Source organism: Xiphias gladius, chromosome 19, assembly GCF_016859285.1.
Source record: "Xiphias gladius isolate SHS-SW01 ecotype Sanya breed wild chromosome 19, ASM1685928v1, whole genome shotgun sequence".
Taxonomy (NCBI): domain Eukaryota; kingdom Metazoa; phylum Chordata; class Actinopteri; order Istiophoriformes; family Xiphiidae; genus Xiphias; species Xiphias gladius.
The window spans coordinates 30,842,685-30,860,050 of NC_053418.1; the positions used below are offsets into that span (position 1 = coordinate 30,842,685).

At 38.9% G+C, this 17,366-nt stretch overlaps 1 protein-coding gene across 3 annotated transcripts in view; it reads left to right on the top strand.

Annotated features, from left to right (window-relative positions):
• pdzd2 (PDZ domain containing 2) overlaps nt 1-17,366 on the top strand; it is a 90,062-nt gene that overhangs the window by 51,597 nt on the left and 21,099 nt on the right. For all 3 annotated transcript variants that reach the window (XM_040154734.1, XM_040154736.1, XM_040154735.1), the window contains exons 16-21: nt 3,783-3,870; nt 4,097-4,200; nt 5,119-5,284; nt 6,201-7,114; nt 7,310-7,454; nt 12,060-14,748. In XM_040154734.1, coding sequence (XP_040010668.1) covers nt 3,783-3,870; nt 4,097-4,200; nt 5,119-5,284; nt 6,201-7,114; nt 7,310-7,454; nt 12,060-14,748 — 4,106 coding nt within the window. The remainder of the gene's footprint in view (nt 1-3,782; nt 3,871-4,096; nt 4,201-5,118; nt 5,285-6,200; nt 7,115-7,309; nt 7,455-12,059; nt 14,749-17,366) is intronic.

Below are 17,366 nucleotides of genomic sequence, written 5' to 3' on the forward strand. Positions count from 1 at the left end.
TTATCTCTGCCAAGAAGAAAATGGTTTCACCTGTGTCTGTTTGTTTGTTTGCTTGTTTGTTATTTGTCAGCAGGATTGGACGGATGGGGCATGGGCCAGGGAAGAACCCATTAAATTTTGGGGAAGATCAGGATCATTTACCATATTTTTTTTTTATTTTTTCCTTTGAAGTCAGGTGTATGTTGTTTGACATGACCTTGGCGGAGGTCTGCCCTTTCCGAGTGCCCTTCTAGTTTATTTCTGCTACTGCCATGATACAACATACATATTTTTCAGTAGAGATTTTTGTATGTACCTTTTAAAATACACCCGTAGCATCAACACATTATCAGTAAATGAAGTCAACACACTTTTTGATTTCATAATTTATCAGCTTTATGTAGCCTGCAGCTTCATATTTTGGGAGGATAATTTACTTCCACTCTATTCCAATACATCATGTTTTTGTCACCTGCACTCTTGTGGCCTGAAAGGCATGCAACACTCAACAATTGGTATGAACTACACAATACATTTAGAGGTCCAGAACTGGTATATAGTGAGGGAAAATATCATTCAAATCTCCCAGCACTAAACTGTGCTGCAAAACCTCCCATCAAATTTAGTAAAAGTTAGGACCTGGTGTAACAAAAGAATTTGATAGGCTTATAATTATACTACCAAATTTAGTATAATAAAAGCATTATTTTAAAACTGAATTAATATTCTTTTATTTATATTTTAACTCTCTGTTCAACTGGGTTACAAAACCAACTATTAACTAGTTTGTTCTGTATGATTATTAGAGGTGGAGTAAATGATTCTGCAGAAAGACTATTCATATTTGAATTCAACAGCAAAACAAATACAACCCTCCTTCAGTTCTCCTTCAGAAGCGTTAGTTAGAGTTAGACTGTAGCTAAGCTAACAAGAAAGGTAACGTTACCTGGCATAGCATTTCGAATTATGCATCAAACCAAATAATCCCACTGTGCTAGCAAACTTGTGTTTTTAGTTTTTTTGTGGCTTTAAAACCCTTTGCACGTTTACAAACCAATACCATGATATAGAGCAAACAATGAGACAGCAAGTAATGTAACTAATGTTAGCTAGGTTGTGGGTTCAATAATTGTTGCTACAGTTGCTGCTGCAAAGTTAATGTGCAGAGAGGACGGTTTCATAGAGCCAGCACACCAGCTGCAGATGGCAATCCTCAAAACTCTCCTGCTACTATAGCTAACATCACACCAACGCCATGGGCAAGTAATTTAACTTTACCGGACACACAGATTGGACACCGCTACCTGACTGCTAACTAACCAGTTAGGATTAGCTTTCACACACATTACTGATCTATTGGCTCTGTGAAACATAGTAAAACTTTTACCCACCTGTCAAGCAGAACAGAGCAACCTCTGCATCTTTCTTCATGCCTTTCAACTCTCAGAGGTCTCTCCACCATAGTTGGACTAGCCCGTGTCCAATGGACTGGAAGACCGTTGGACTCTATACTAAATCTATACAGTTTTTTAATTTTTTACTGGCCCTGTCATTCTCTTTACTGGACCTCTCTGTGTGCCTGTCATTCAGGGCGTTGGCTGTGTAATTTTGTAGGCACGTGGTAGTGTTGTACTAGATTGTGTTATACAGTCAGTGTTTATAATATGTTGCAAAGTACCATTTAAATACATTTATAAAGAAAATATATGGAACCTCTTTTCATAAGTGGTATAAAGCTGCTGCCGCCCAACAGACTTTATTCAAACCTCAAGCCAAAACAAGTCTCCTACATAATATGTTGTGCATTTTAATAACCAGGAGATGTCCCAAATACTCTATATTTGGCCGGCATGGACCAATTCAGAATAAACAAGACCTGACTATCTAATGTATATGGCAAGTAAGTTGTGCATGCTGTGTTATGTTTGAAGTGGGTGCAAATGTCCACTCTTTTTGTTGCTGTCATGTTCTTTTCCCTTTACCGTATGTTGCCCGAGCCCCTACAGACGTTGCTTTTATGTACATAGTTAGGTCCAGGCTGATGCTACTGATGGTGCATTTATGGTTGCACTAAATGTAATGCACTCTTCCCTTGTCCATGCCCCTTCCCTTGTTTTATGTAATCCTGCTGACAAACAAACAAACAAACGAACCAACAAACACGCAGGTAATAAACATAACCTTCTTGGTGGAGGTAACCAGTAAAACTTAAATTAATGTTTCAATTCTTCCTAAAGTCCCTGTCACCATTAACTCTCCAGTTCTCCCAATTCAACAGCACCAGGTTGTGGTGCAGAAAGCACCATTGTTACGAATGCTCTCCTGTGAGATGGTTCCTATTTCTCTCATAGATTACTGTGACTCCACCAAAAACACGCTCACTTAATACAGAGGAGGGTGGTGAGCAGAGATATTTTCTTGCTTCTGAAGCAAATAACTTGAAGTGCACTTCATTCTCTCTCCACCATTGCAGTGCACCCTGAATAACACAGTAGACATTAGATCCCAAGGCTCAAGAGTTGTGACATCATGTCACATGACCACCCATCATGTACATCATGACTGTGTGTGCCATGTGGGCAGCCCACATCATGCTCGCTGAATCATGGCAGAGCTGGTAACTCAGACATTCCGGGTTTGTATCTTCAACCCTCACCAAGCAGTTGACAAATTGATCAAAGAAATGAAAGAAAACATTCAGTGTAAATATGTGAATGTCTACAATGACAAGAGTAGACATTGATGTGCAATCACAAGCTTTATATAGATGCTCACTACGTATGATGGTTAGCTAAAATGTTACATTGTCTTTCCACTCTATGATGTTGCAACTCTGATTTGTTAATTTTTTTTATGAAACAGTATATTTCTACCAACATCCAATGGTAGAAAGGTCGTTTTACATTTACTCAAGTACTGTACTTAAACACAGTTGTGAGGTACATGTACTTTACTTGAGTATTTTCATTTTATGCTACTTTATACTTCTACTCCACTAAATTTCTGAAGGAAATTGTACTTTTTACTCCACTACAATTATTTGACAGCTATAGTTTCTAGTTCCTTTTCAGATGAAGATTTTAACATTAAGAATCATGTTTCTCACCATCTGAGATTACTTTAGGTGGTTTTTTGCAAACTCCAAGTGGGCTTTCATTTGTCTTATGTTTCACCGAGGAGAGGCAGCCATCTGGCCACTCAGCCCAGATCGGTGGAGTGCTGCAGTGATAGTTGTCCTTCTGGGAGTTTCTCCCATCTCCACACAGGATCTCTTGAGCTCAGACAGCGACGATTGTATTCTTGGTCACCTCTCTTACCCTTTCTCCCCCAAGTTCTCAGTTTGAAGGGCAGCCAGCTCTAGGGAGAGTCCTGGTTGTTCCTCAAAATCATGGAGGCCACCATGATCTTGAGAACATTCAGTGCAGCGGAAATTTTTTTGGCGCCTTCCCCAGATCTGTGCCTCAACACAATCCTTTCTCTGAGGTCTGCAGGACGTTCTTTCAACTTCATGGCTTGATTTTTGCTCTGATATGTATTGCCAGCTGTGAGACCTTATATAGAAAGGTGTATGCCTTTCCAAATCACGTACTATCAATTGAATTTACCACAGGTGGACTCCAATCAAGGTGTAGAAATATCTCAAAGATGATCAAGAGAAATGGGAGCATAAGATACTACTTATTTGCTGTTATGTGCAATACTGGTATTGGTATACATACAAATACATGTTCTTTTTTTTTTAAGAAATAAACATTTTTGAACCAGTTATGATAAAGCTCCTGCATTACCATGTCTTTTCTCAGGTATCAGAACAGGAGATGGATCACATTATAGCTCGATCTACACACAGAGAAAAAATGAGCAGGAACAGACACTCATCTCCGTCCCAAGGTCTGATATCTTTACTGACATTTTCATTTGGCTTTCTTCTTTTTTTTATTTGCAGCTGGCACTGCAGTCATTTTACAGGTTGAATTTGTCATTTTACAGATGTCCATGTTACAATATGAGCACCATAATTAGACTAAGGAAGTTCAACAGCATGCCCAAATAAAATGTTTTTATATGCTCTGGGTACCTGATCTCTCTGGGTTTTAACTCCAATGGTTGAATATAGGTCTGTCCTGTAAGAGCCCCTACCCATCGATGAAGGACAGACAGGGAGATGGCTCCACTGCTCTCAGCTGGACCATGAAGAGATTCCTTGAGCCTGGCAGTAGAGTAAGTGTTCACTCAATATTCACGTATCATAGTTTAGTTCATACACACACATTTCTAGGTTTTATTTAATTCTTCTTAACTGGTAAATTAGTATTAATCTGTCAAACAGGCAGTCACTGAGGCATTATTCCAAGCAAGCTATCTCTGACTTGGGATCATGTAGGGCATACAATGTGCATACATTCTGTTCAGTCCATATCTGTTCTAAAAACTATTCACAAAAGGGATGCTTATTTTCTTCTCTTATTTCAAAATAAAAAAACTGAGGAAAACGTTGTTATTATTAAGTATTGTTGAAGTAATTTGCATTAAGTAAATGCATTTGTATTTTACCTGCATTTTAGGTCTTTAAAAGTCATAATAAAGTTTATTTAGCAGACAAGTTTAAGTAGAGATGTTGTTTGCCTGTTTTATGAAATCCCAAATATTCATGATCTAAAATATCTCCGCTAAAAAAGGGAGAAAGAATGGGAAAATTCATGTTAAGACTTAATATGAGCAAAGTCATATTTAAATTAACTGTTTCTCATCAAAACACACTTTGTGTATCCTTTAGGCCCAGCAAACGTGTTTAAGAATTTCCTCCATAAAAAACATTTGCAAAGCCGGAACATTTGCATTTTTTTTACACCCTTGTTTACATCCATTGGCTAACAGTCTTCTTCTTTCCTGCCTTCTTGCTGTATTACCACTGACAGCTGTTGATCAGTGAAATAGAGTAAAACTGAGGGATGTCATATACATCAGTTGTGACCATCTTTTCTGCTTAATTAATTTTCATTGGCTGTTTCGTTTGTTCAAATAGCCAAATTTATGTTTGCATGGCTTATTATGGAGAACTACTTCAAAAACTTGAGGATGTGGTTTTCATCTTCCTTTCCCTTGATTTTGTCTTCTTCCATTTTCACAATTTTGAAGCAGAGGTCCCTGAGCACAGAGACAGAGTTATCTCAGTACCTCTCACAGGACGTTTCCAGCCACTCATTCCTGTCTGAGTCCATGCCGATGGGCTTGAACTGTGATGAGGCTCTCCACCAGCCGAGTTGCAGTGCTTCCATGGATGTCAACTCATCACTGTCACATGGTACATTTTTAACCATTTAAATACCGGGGAAAACTTTTAGGACTGGTTACCTGGACAGGGATTTAACCTAGCTCTAGAGTGAAGGGACTCTTAAACCAGATTAACTGACAATGGCATTCCCAGACATGGATTTAGCTAGTCTAGAATTAACTCAACCGAGATCCGAAACAGAGATTTGAGTTACTCCAGGACTAAGGATGGGCTTGAAAGTAAACCTCCAAGGTCAAAGGATTAACATAGATTAATTTCCATGAATATCAAAGAGCAGCACCAGCCTCACAAGTGCATACTGATAAGGGCAACCCATGCAATAATTTTGATGATTCAGTTTCTTTTGTTAAAAGGGAATGCTGAGGAAGACCTAAGGGTGTCCAGATGACAATAATATCACACAGTAGACTGGTATATTTGCACCTAAGGTCTCATCCATCATCACATTCCATTCAACAAAAAGGGTTTTCATTTTATCTTGCTCGCAGAGATATTTGAACTTTAGCTCATATAAGTCAAAGTTTTTTTCTTCCCGAGATATTTTTTTTTTACACCCAGATTCTCCAGATGTGAAAGGTCTTTACCGTGGCTCTACCCACCTTATCAGGTTACTTGCCTCTAAAAATTGAGAGCATGAGTAAAACTTTACTTAAAGATACTGTAAAATTAATAATATTTTGAAATGAGCATATCAAGACAAAAATGACAGTGATAATCTGGTATCTTCATCTACCATCAGGTATACCTTTTTTTTCCACATGCCATAATGCAGTTGGTTGGTTTCCAAACGTGGCTTGGTTTTTTTTTTCATTTCAGGAAAATGACTGTTAATCTGTTAACCTGTTAATTTTTATTACTATATTTCCTTCTTGAATAAAACACAATACCTGCATCTTATTCTCATTATTCACCCCCTCACTAACAGAAGTGGAGAGTGGCCCTCTGTACAACGCATCACCAGACAAGACCCCTGTCCCTCTTAATGTAGAGGCAGTTTTCCAGCACACTACTGTCTCTAGCCCTACCTCAGTGCGGAGCCCACTTCAACGTCAGCGACGGGTGATGTGCTTTGAAGATGAGTTCAGTGATGATGAGGACTCAGACAATACTGGAAACACTCGGCGCTTCGACAGACCAACAAAATCTGACTCTGTTAACATCAATGATGACCAAACATCCCAAATTTCCAAAAATGATTCATCGGTTGTTATTACTACATCTACTACATCACTGTTAGATGTACATGGAGACAGTGAAGATGGTTGGGAATTACAGAGGTGTGCAAACAATGATTTGACAACACCACTCTATGGTAGTTTTTCACAGTGTGAGGAAGTAATTACCAATAAGTCTGAGTCACCCTTTATGCCCACCTACTACCCCTTTGACTACAAAGCAGGGGTGGCAAGCAGTATGGGCTCTGTGTCCAGTAATTTGACCACCATTAGTGAAAACTATACAAATCAAGATGATGGACAGTTGGTGTCAAAGTGCTCCCCCAAGCTTGAGCACAAAGCAGTGACACGGGTCAAAAGTGTGATGAGCACTGAAGCACCAAACCTGCCCCAGCAGCAAAAGTCTAAAGTTAATGAGCCCTTTCCACACGTGGCCCCATCCCAGCCCCTGTCCCATCCCACACAGTGTGGAAGAAACCCCAGGATTGCTGGTGGGTCAATACCCCATCAGCACAGTAAGAAGGGAGATGCCAGTGAGCTTGTGGGTGACACTGTGACGCTGAGGAGATGTGAGGATGAGTCTTTCGGGCTTGATCTGGAGATTATTTCATCCCCTCTGAAAGTTGTCATCACTAGGTTAAAGCCTGGTGGTGCAGCAGAAAGGGTATGTCTGCTTTGGTTTCATCTTCATACCAGTGCAGTATGAGTGAATGGATACTTAAGACCTTATGCTGAATCTCTCAGTTTGAATTATTTAAAGAATAAAAAAATATTTGATATTTAATGGTATTTGTGTCTTGAGCACTGGTGAGTCTGTTCCTCAATTAAAAGTTTAATTTGATCTTAATTGTATTTCCAGGGATCTTCAGCCAAGCTGTGTCCTGGAGATGAGATTGTAAAAATTGGAGAAAAGCTGGTGTGCTCCTCTAGTTACCAGGAAATCTGTGAGCTAATGCACAGCCTTCCTATGACACTGTCCTTGGAAGTCAAGAGACCAGTTTCAGGTAAGACTTTGATTTAAAATCATTTTTTTCTGGAGTTATAGGTCACCCAGTATCATTGGATGCTTCTGTTAAGCATTTACTTTAGTACGCCACATTTGTTCCTTTTAAGTAGAAATTGGATGTGGTGTGTTGGGTGGTTATGTTTGCAACCATAATGTGCAGGACAGTGCCTCCGCCTTGAGCCTCCTCAAAAATTCAGGGTCCTTCGAGTCCAGCAAAAAAAAAACAAAACAAGAAAGTCCAGCAACAAAAAGCTCAAATTTTGCCCCAATGGAATGTGATCTTGTCCAACAACATCCTTTGTTAGTCAATCAGCACACTAAAAACCTAGAAGTGTATTACTAAAGGAAAATTCTGGTATATTTCAACCCGGCATATTTCACATAAATGTGGCTATTGTGTGATAGGCTCAGAGCCGTAAATTAATTTGTTATAAGTTATTTATACAGCTGGGATCACTCTCTGTTAAGGCTAATTCCTTTGGAACATTAGCAGGCACGGACACAAAGTGTAGGATAACACAAGGAGAATTTAATAAGCAAAATGGTAGTTGAGGGAAGAAGGGAGGGGGGTTGTCGATAGCAAGGGGGCAGGCAGGCTGTCGAGCAGTTGGAATGGCAGAGAATGTCTGGTGGCTGGGTGACTATGGTGGGGAATGGCTGAAGAGTGGGCTAGTGGCAGCATGGATGGAGCTGGCGCCGGAATCCTAGGCACGGGAAAAGTCGGGTTAGCGAGATGAAAGGAAAATCACAATAATAACTCAAGTACACGGAATACTGAGCGGCCAAGAGTAGCTACCACTGAGCTGGCTGAACAATCTGGCGATGAGCGCAAGGAGAGCTGGGTTACTTAAACTGCAAGTTGATGAGATGAATGCAGACAGGTGTGAAGTGGAACAAGGAAACCAGATCAGGTAAGCCACCCCCGTAACACAAACACCCATAGACATATCTAGATTTTCCAAGTCTGGAACAGTTTGAAGTGGCCTTGCCAGCTGATTGACAGAGTATAAACCAGTATTAAAAATGCAAAATGAAATGGGTAAATCAAAATGAAAACAACATGGGGCAGATACAGTCACTCAGAGCTGTAGACCGTCATTACACATGACAACATTCAGTCAAAATTACAGATTCATTCACAAGCAAGGGACGTCAGCACCTCATAATATCACAACTACTCTTCCCAAATTATTTCTCTTTTAAAAAAAAAAAAAAAAATACTTCAACACTTATCATGATTATTTGAAAAAACAGGATATGTTTATGGAAATGATTGAAAATAAAGTGCTCTATATTCTTTTATGTTAGGTGGAAGTAGCTCCAGTTATTCAGAGCTACCAGAGCTTCATGATGATCAACATAAGTCAGTTAACTTTTCGATCTTTGTGACTGTAGAGGGTTTGTAGGTGCAAAGGTTTATCAGTGTTGGTTATTAGAAATAATAATTACATTAAGTGATAGGACTTAATTTAAATTGACTACACCTCGGGGCATCACCTTTAAAAAGGAAAGGGATACCCAATTCACTGATTCAGTCTCATAAAATATACTAACTATCAATTTGAAACTCTGATTAATAATTTACGTAATAACTACAACCAAAATTATCCTATCAATAGTCTAAATTAAATTAAACTTGTTCACTATTTGTTGATCTTACGCAGGCTCTCACATCACTGCTGGTGAGAGAAAGAGTTAAGTGCAGCTGTCTGCTCCAAGCAGGCCTGCAGACAAAAGAGCCCTGAAGAGAAGAGCTGTTGCTGCCCCTGCTGCTAGGGTGAGGAAGAGAGGAAACAAAGGGAGCACTGGGGTTTTGTTGACCTGGTGATATCATGGGCTATAGGGCACACAGTGACCAATCTAAGCTGGATGTTGAGTCCTTGGGTGGAGTTCATGCATAGGTGTGAGACCTGAGGAGTTCTGGGAAGTTGAGTTCAGTTTAAATAATACAATGAACAAATTCATCTGTGGAGTCCCAGGAGGCCCTACATGTCCGAGGAAAAAAACTGTGTATAACTGTAAAATCTTTCTTAATAGTCTCGTAAAATTCTGTGCAGTGTTTTGGCATCTGCTAAGCCTTTAAACTCATGGCTGTATTACTGAAAGTGGGATCAAAACGTTGTCTATTTAAAGTCCAAGTGAAATTAAATTGCATGTATTTTTGTCTGCTACAGCACGCATAAAAATCACAGGTACTGTGTTCACCTTTGAGAAAAAAATCAGAAACCAAAAGGCGGAAATTTATATTTTATATTTTATTGTTTCATGATGACTCCACCTGTCTTTGCATTAATTTGTCATTAATACTATTAAATCTCTGTCTACGTAGACAGAGAACTTGTTTATATACAGCCAATTAAATGTTCTTTTAAACCATATGTGCATAAAGCAGTAATGTCAGTGTTCTACCATAGGTAGCCATTCACACTAACCAACACAAGGCCAAGGACTATGAACAACAACCCACGTTAGCTTTCCTGCTAAAATCTCTGCCTTGTCTAACTTACAAACACATGTTGTCCTGCACCTTAGTTTGTTGATCAAACAACCAAAACTGGGAAAGATGCACTGCTAACATCGGTTTGCAGGCTAGACAGCTAATTAGCTGAGCTGCAGCACATTAAACAGCATGTAAACGTACCTGAGAAAAAATCACTTCTTTCTTTTCAGATGCTGATGTGATCCTTAAGCCTCAATTATACTCCCTTGCGAACATGCGAACAGACAGCTGTGGACACCACGCATGTTTACTTGTACTTATACTATTTTATAGTCCCCCTGGAGTCCGCTTGGTGCAGACCATGCGTAGTTGGTGCTCTCGTAGCGTAGTGATAAGACCGTGGGGTCACAACAAATTAGAGGGTCCATGGATGTCCGCACAGAGCTTTGCGGACCCTTGCGTACTCACAAATGTGGAAAGCTTAACACAGGCCTTATTCTTTAACACCACTACTAACACACTGTCCACCCATGGCTTGTAAGCTACAGTGCAAGCTTGATTACTTTGTCTCTCTTACCCTGCTGGGGCTCAACCTGCCAGCTGCTGTCAATCAAACACAGACACACCCCTCCAGCTGCTGAAAGAAAAAGGGGCATTTCTAATATTTCCTCTGTTTTTCTTCCTTTAATGGTAACAAATTATTAACAGTAATTTAAAAAATACATGGACATTATCTTTGACTGCAAAAAGGGATGACTCAATATGATTTCAGTTGGGCTTTACATAAATTTGTCACTTGATAAGGTTTGCAGATGTTATTGTTTTCATTAATGCTGTTTTCCAAAGCCTTGCACCTACCTGTGATGTGGTGGTGTATAATTATGCTTCTTCTAACTTGGGTTTACAAGTCATTAGTGACAGAATGCTACTCAGTATGCCTTTATATAGAGCAACATGTCTTTCCCTTTTATGCCAACCAAAGATGTAGGATCAACCCTCCTTCCCTCACTTCCCAAAAGCAACCTGCAAGCTTCTGGCTATCTATCCATGGTGAATATCTTGTACAGTATATTTTACCTTTAGTTATACTATATTTACCCTGTAGTTTAACTCCCTGTGTGCTCTCTGTGTAGTTTAATAATTAATAATTTAGCATTGTACAGACATTGCAGTGAAGCACTGTTTCTTGGTCATCAGAAGAGAGGAGTTTTATTCCCATGTTATTATTTTAGGAATCTTCAAATGGGGGTCCTTCTATTAGATTACAATCGTTATGTAAAGATTTTCAACATCTAGTTGTCAGTTATAAAATTTTGGATTACTGGCAAAGGGTTGCCTTTAATTGAACAGGGATCAAATTAGAGATTGATATGGCCAAAGGAAAAAAAAAAATTATTCCTCTGACTCTTAACTTTTCCACAGTAAAGTTTTACTCCTGTCAATTTTTAGTTCTGTAGCTGGTAAACAGATGAGTCCATTAGTCTTCTTAATGTGTAACCTAAATCAAACCAATAGAAGAAATATTCAGGTGACATACTGGAGCAACCATAGCAATGTCTTCAGTTTAGTCTTGTAATTTAGCATCTGAATAAATTTGTACGTACATTTTCTGAACCAATCACTTAATTCATTTCTGTTTACTAGACCATAGATGTATACACACAAACTATACTGCAATTTGGTATTACTCTTATCTAGGAATATAACTTTGTTTAAATTATAAAAACTTACAATCAACCCTTTCATTGATCCTTCTGTTCCTTCCATTGGTGAGGTTTTGACTTTGCCTTTGTTTGTTTATTATCAAAATATCACATAGATCCTATGACCTTCTTTTGGATTTTAATGCAGGATGTAGAATATTTTCAAGTATAAGTGGAAGAATTCTTTGATGAGAATGGCTCAATGTAATGGTCTCCAAGGACCTTCTAGAGGACATTGCATACCTGAAAAACCTTCAACCTGGATATTCTTCTTGTATTATTTTATTCTATGGCATGACATGTATGTAACCTCACTGTTCTGAGATAAAATAGCATTTTTCATTATCAGAGAGTGTTTTGGAAAAACCTCCATATGTCATGGTAAATGATAAACTCAGCACTTGTCTCTCTTCTCATAATCAGTCGTTCCTAAAATGTTACTTCTCATTTCTGGTTCCAGCTGTAGATCGACTTTCCAGTTTGATAATTTCATCAGGGAGCTGTGATGGAATCATCAGACTGAGCCCAGCCAGATCTGTTCAGGAGACGTCTGATGAAGGACAAGTAATAATTGCAAATTCAGGGAATTCCAACCACACAACCCAAACAGAACATGACTTTAAAATACCCATCACCAGTATAGATGACATTTTATTAGACGTGAGCCTCTGCAGTGATAAAAATACACACACCAAATCCCCATACAAAATATTGTACAATGAGCCTGTATCCTGTTGTTCAAGCCAACATACTGTGACGCTGACTAAGAAAGCTGGCATTGAGGTTCCAATACAGTATAGTCCCCTGGACTTCTCTATCTTGGATGCAGGAAAAAAATGTGCCATCCTCCCTGTTGAGACAATACATGTGAATCAACCAAAGGAAAATGCTGGTTCTAAATATATGTACCCCACTGGAGATGACAGTGATTCAAACAGTGACTCCACCACTGACAGCAATCTAATGGTCAATAAGATGGTCAACAGTGGTGGAAGCCTTCATGAGCCCTCCTCAGATGAGGAAGAAGTGGAGTTTTGTTCTTGTGATGCCCAGCAATCTGCTGCTGGTGGACACTTTCATTTAAGCCACTCATCAAATCGGTCTTCACCTTTTCATCAAGCCAGCAGTCAAGATACAAACCTGGATCAGACCTTTGAGATGATGTGTGTCTCCTCTGATGTCTCAGTGAGAAACAAAGAAAATTCTGTGACAGCAACCCAGCGCTCGCAGCTTTGTCAGTTTTTCGGGATGTCCTCTATGGAGCAACCATGCCAAATTGCTGACAGTACAATACCTGTGTCTCCTACAGGGTGCAGCATTAACAGTGCCATTGCACCCTATAACAACGTTGAAGTATGTTTGGCATCCAGTCTTGGTAGCCTAAATATTTACAGCAGCCCCTCCCCACCAGATAACCAAAGTGTCACTCAGGGTACTACTGCAAATTTGCATGCAGATGCCTTGCTGACCTCAGATTTGCTGAAGCATTTGAATACAAAAACACCCCTTTCACCTTCAATGGAATCAGAGATCTGGGGTTCAAGCATGGGCAGATCAGATACAAGAGTGCCAGCATCAGTGATAAACAAAGAAAAAGTCTTGAAATGTAAAGCTAATTTAAACCCTCATGCTAGCTCCTCAAGTAAGAAGACCGCTGGTCTAAAACTCCTTGATAATTCAGACTGTCCTGTGTGGAGCAGCATCTTTAAACTTCAGGTTGAATCTCAAATAAGACCAAACATTAGTGCTCCCAAACTGAAAGGCCTAAGTATTAAGAGCAAGAACAAATCACAGGAAGTGCCTCTTCAAAAATACAACATCAGTGAAAGTCCAGTTCTTTCAAACAGTAATGCTGCCTTGAACCAGTTAACAAAATTACCACCAGTGGCAACAACATCCAGCTGTTTGAAGACCAATAACCAGTCTGATATGAACAGCTACCTTGCTTTGCCCAAAGTAAGTAACAGAAGGCAAGTTACACCGCAGCACAGACATGCAGATGGCACATTACAAACTGTGCAGCTGGCCAAGGAGAAGAGCATCCATTTAGGTTCCAAAATAACAGCAAGATCACAGGGCCATTCACAGCAACCTTCCACTCAGAGAACATTTATAGAAGTTCATGTCTCTTCCATATCTGGTTCATCATCACCAGTTTTGGCACACTATGATACAGTGAATTCAAAAGACTCTAAACACACTCAAAGAGGCACAGATGCAAGATTAGCATCTATGCTTTCTCCTGCCTATTCCACTGTAGTAAAAACAAATGCCATCGTCTGTAACACAGAATTGAATTCACTGTGTCCTACTAAAGAAACTCATTCAACCACAATTAATAGCTCAAAACCCAGTACTATTGTGGAGACAAGTGAGATCCTAAAGCCCTGCACATCCAGATTATACATAAAAACAATCGAAAAGCAAAGCTTCTCCACAGGCGCTACCTTGTCTGCAGCCTACAATCCCTTCTCTGTCCAGCATAAGATAAAGTCCTTTGAAAACCTAGCCAACTTTGAAAAGCCTGTGGGTAAAAACAGTGACATTCAGTCTTATACGCTGGCATATAGAGCCTCACTTAACCAAAGGATTGCCGGTTATATAGGATTGGTTAATGCTATTGACTGCCGGGCAAGGCAAAGAAGTTTTTTTTCTTATGTGGAGAATCTAATCCCTACGACACCGTGCTCACCTCTTCTTGATAAACCCTCATCTAACATTAAACTGATGAACCTTGAGTTTCAACATACAAGCTGTAACACAGCTCCCCTGTTGGAGGACAATCCGGAGGCTGAAGTTCAAAAATCTCCAGATGGGATTAAACCACAAACCCCTCCAGTGCTGCGGAGGAAACATGGCAAACAGCCCCGCAGCAGGTTGCAGCAGCTCAGGGCTCTTAGTATGCCTGAATTGGAAAAACTATGCTCAGTGGACTTTACCAGAGGACACGGTACAGCTGTACCTAAAACTGAGACTGGCATCCATCCCACAATTCCTACAAAAGCCACAGTGGCTGAGATTTTCCCGCCCTCTGCAACCCAGACAAAAGTGGAAGTGAACAAGGTGAGCTCAGATGATCCTGGATACACTGAAGTGATGCCTCAGACAACCCCAGAGACCCATGCACAACAGCCTGGCTGGTCCATCAGGTGGGGAGTTCAATTAAAAATTGCTAATTTTGAATCCTTTCTATTCAAAGCACATTGAAGCAACTATGTGTAGGAATTTAAGATGTCTAACTTTGACATCCCCAATGATTGTATCAAAACAGATAACAATGAAGTTAAGAGAGATTATTAGAGGAATTCTTGGTCACCAAAAATCGTATAGGTTTTTCATTGTATGCCACTAATCTTGTAGTTTTTTTAAGACAAAGTCATATCATGAAAATATTGTAATTTTATGAGGAAAAAAAGTCATTTATATACAGAATGAAGGCATAACATTTTCAGAAAGAAGGACAGATAGTGACTAAAAACATATTTACATTTAATAATTTTATCAGACACTTTTGTCCACAGGCTTACAAATGAGATGCAATCAAAGCCAAAATAGTTCCAGTAGTTCCAAACAGATATCAGGCAAGCAAACATCATCTGATATAATTTATATAAATATGTTGACGTAGGGGAAGAAAATAGTAAGTATTAACATTTCCCCCACACACTAAATTTTTCTCGTGTTACAAATTCATTCTCAAAATATAACTCTTTACTCAAAATGTTATGCCTTTCTTCCTGAAATTCTGACTTTTTTTATCATGACATTATGACTCATTATCAAAATGTTAGAACTTAATGGTTAAAGGCTTTGAGGATTAAGAAAACCTGTTTTCTCAATCAGGTTCTTACTATGAATGATGGGGTCCAATGCAAGGACACAGTTTTCTGTCAAATATAAAACTGTGGTTATGTCTCATGACAGATTTCTGGATTTGCGTTTTTCTCTGCACTTGTCTTACTAGGTTTTATTGGACAGAGCTGAGTAGGAAAAATGTGAGGTCTTGTACTTCCATGTACCAGTGAGAGTTTAGCAACATTTGAATTTAGAATTTGATGACATTTGTGTGGTTGTTTGCTTACGTTGCCAGGCTACTGTCATTTAAAGCTGATCAAATCATACCCACACGGTCTTGCTGAAGCAGGTTAGCTTTGAGTTAAGTTTTTATTGTTCTAATAAATTATACATATAATAGTGCTCTTAAAAAAGTTTTAGGGCATTTAAAAGTTTTATTTTCCCAAAACTGGTTGTGATACTTGGAGTGGAAATTGAGTCCAGCTTTCAAGATTAAAGTCAGAGTTATTTCACCAAATACAGGAATAATTGATATCATTAGAAAAGTGGTAAGTAATAATGATGTTAAATAAATGCAACAAAAGTATACCGTATATCTAGTGGCAAAATTTAGTTTTCCTAATTAAAAAGTCCAGAATCCTGACTTTGGTAATTGGATTGGTATTTTGGACTTGCATGCTGATATTTTTTAAGCTTTCTGACAGACTGGCTTAGACGGGTTATGCAGATTAGTGTGGTGTTCCCACTTCTGACAATTAATCAGTTTCACTCTGTGATAAAGTTGTTCAGTAGGTCTAAGCTCAATAAATCAAAAATATTTGCTACAGCACATAGCTGTTGTGCATGCATTTGAATACATTTCATTATAAACTGTGAACCAATCAAAATCATATTCTACGAGACTTACAGGACCAGTGTGTAGGATTTATTGGCATCTAGCACTTAGATTGCAGATTACAACCAACTGAATACCCCTCCCCTCCTTTTCTAAGCATGTAGCCTTGGAAAGGGAGGGGTGAGGACCTACGGTGGCCTTCAAATAATGTAAAAACGTGAAAAGCCCTCTCTAGAGCCATTGTTTGGTTTGTACATTTTGGGCTAATGTAGAAACATGGCAGACTCCATGGAAGAGAACACATTCCCTATGTAGATATGAAAGGCTCATGCTAAGCTAACAAAACACGATTCTTAGTTTCAGGTGATTATAAACTAATGAAAACATAATTATGAATGTTACATTCCATTTCTGCCAATAGATCTCTCTAAATCCTACACACTGGTCCTTTAAGGTGAGTTCATGATTGTGAGCATTTTTCTGACTATGTATGTCATGCGGTCTGTTAGACCTCATTGTTATGAACCAGATTACACAGGTGAGCAATAACAGTTGTGTTAGACAGAAATACATAAACCTTTTAATAAAATTGAAACACAGGATAATTGTTGTAACTGTTGCACACTTTTGCTTTTTTTTTGGTTTTTGACTGTTAGGCACCTTTTATGCCACAAGAGCACATGGCATTCTCACAGAATGTGTTGACATTGAGTGGAAGAAGCAATTTATGCCTCATTATCCTTCCATGAAGGCTGCATATAGCTCATAACTTATGAATTGACTGAGTGTATTACTTTACTTACTATGATGATTCAGCTGATTCTACTTTATATATTACATTAAATATTACTTTTCCAGTAAAAAAAAGCAAAAATCCACCAAATGCATGTATGTAATATCATGACAGTTGCAGAAATAAGACTTAAATGGAGGCACTTAAACTATTAAATCAATTGGCAAAACAATAATCAACACTAACAGGCACTAAAAGTAGTCAGTAGTCAAGTATCAGCAGCAGCTACTCTGTCCAAACTTCATCAGCATCAGGAATAGTGTACTGTGCATCAGTGTACCGTCTGACTCTGATGAATGAAAAAATCTGGTGACTGATCAGATGGCAGTATCTTTAGTATTTTT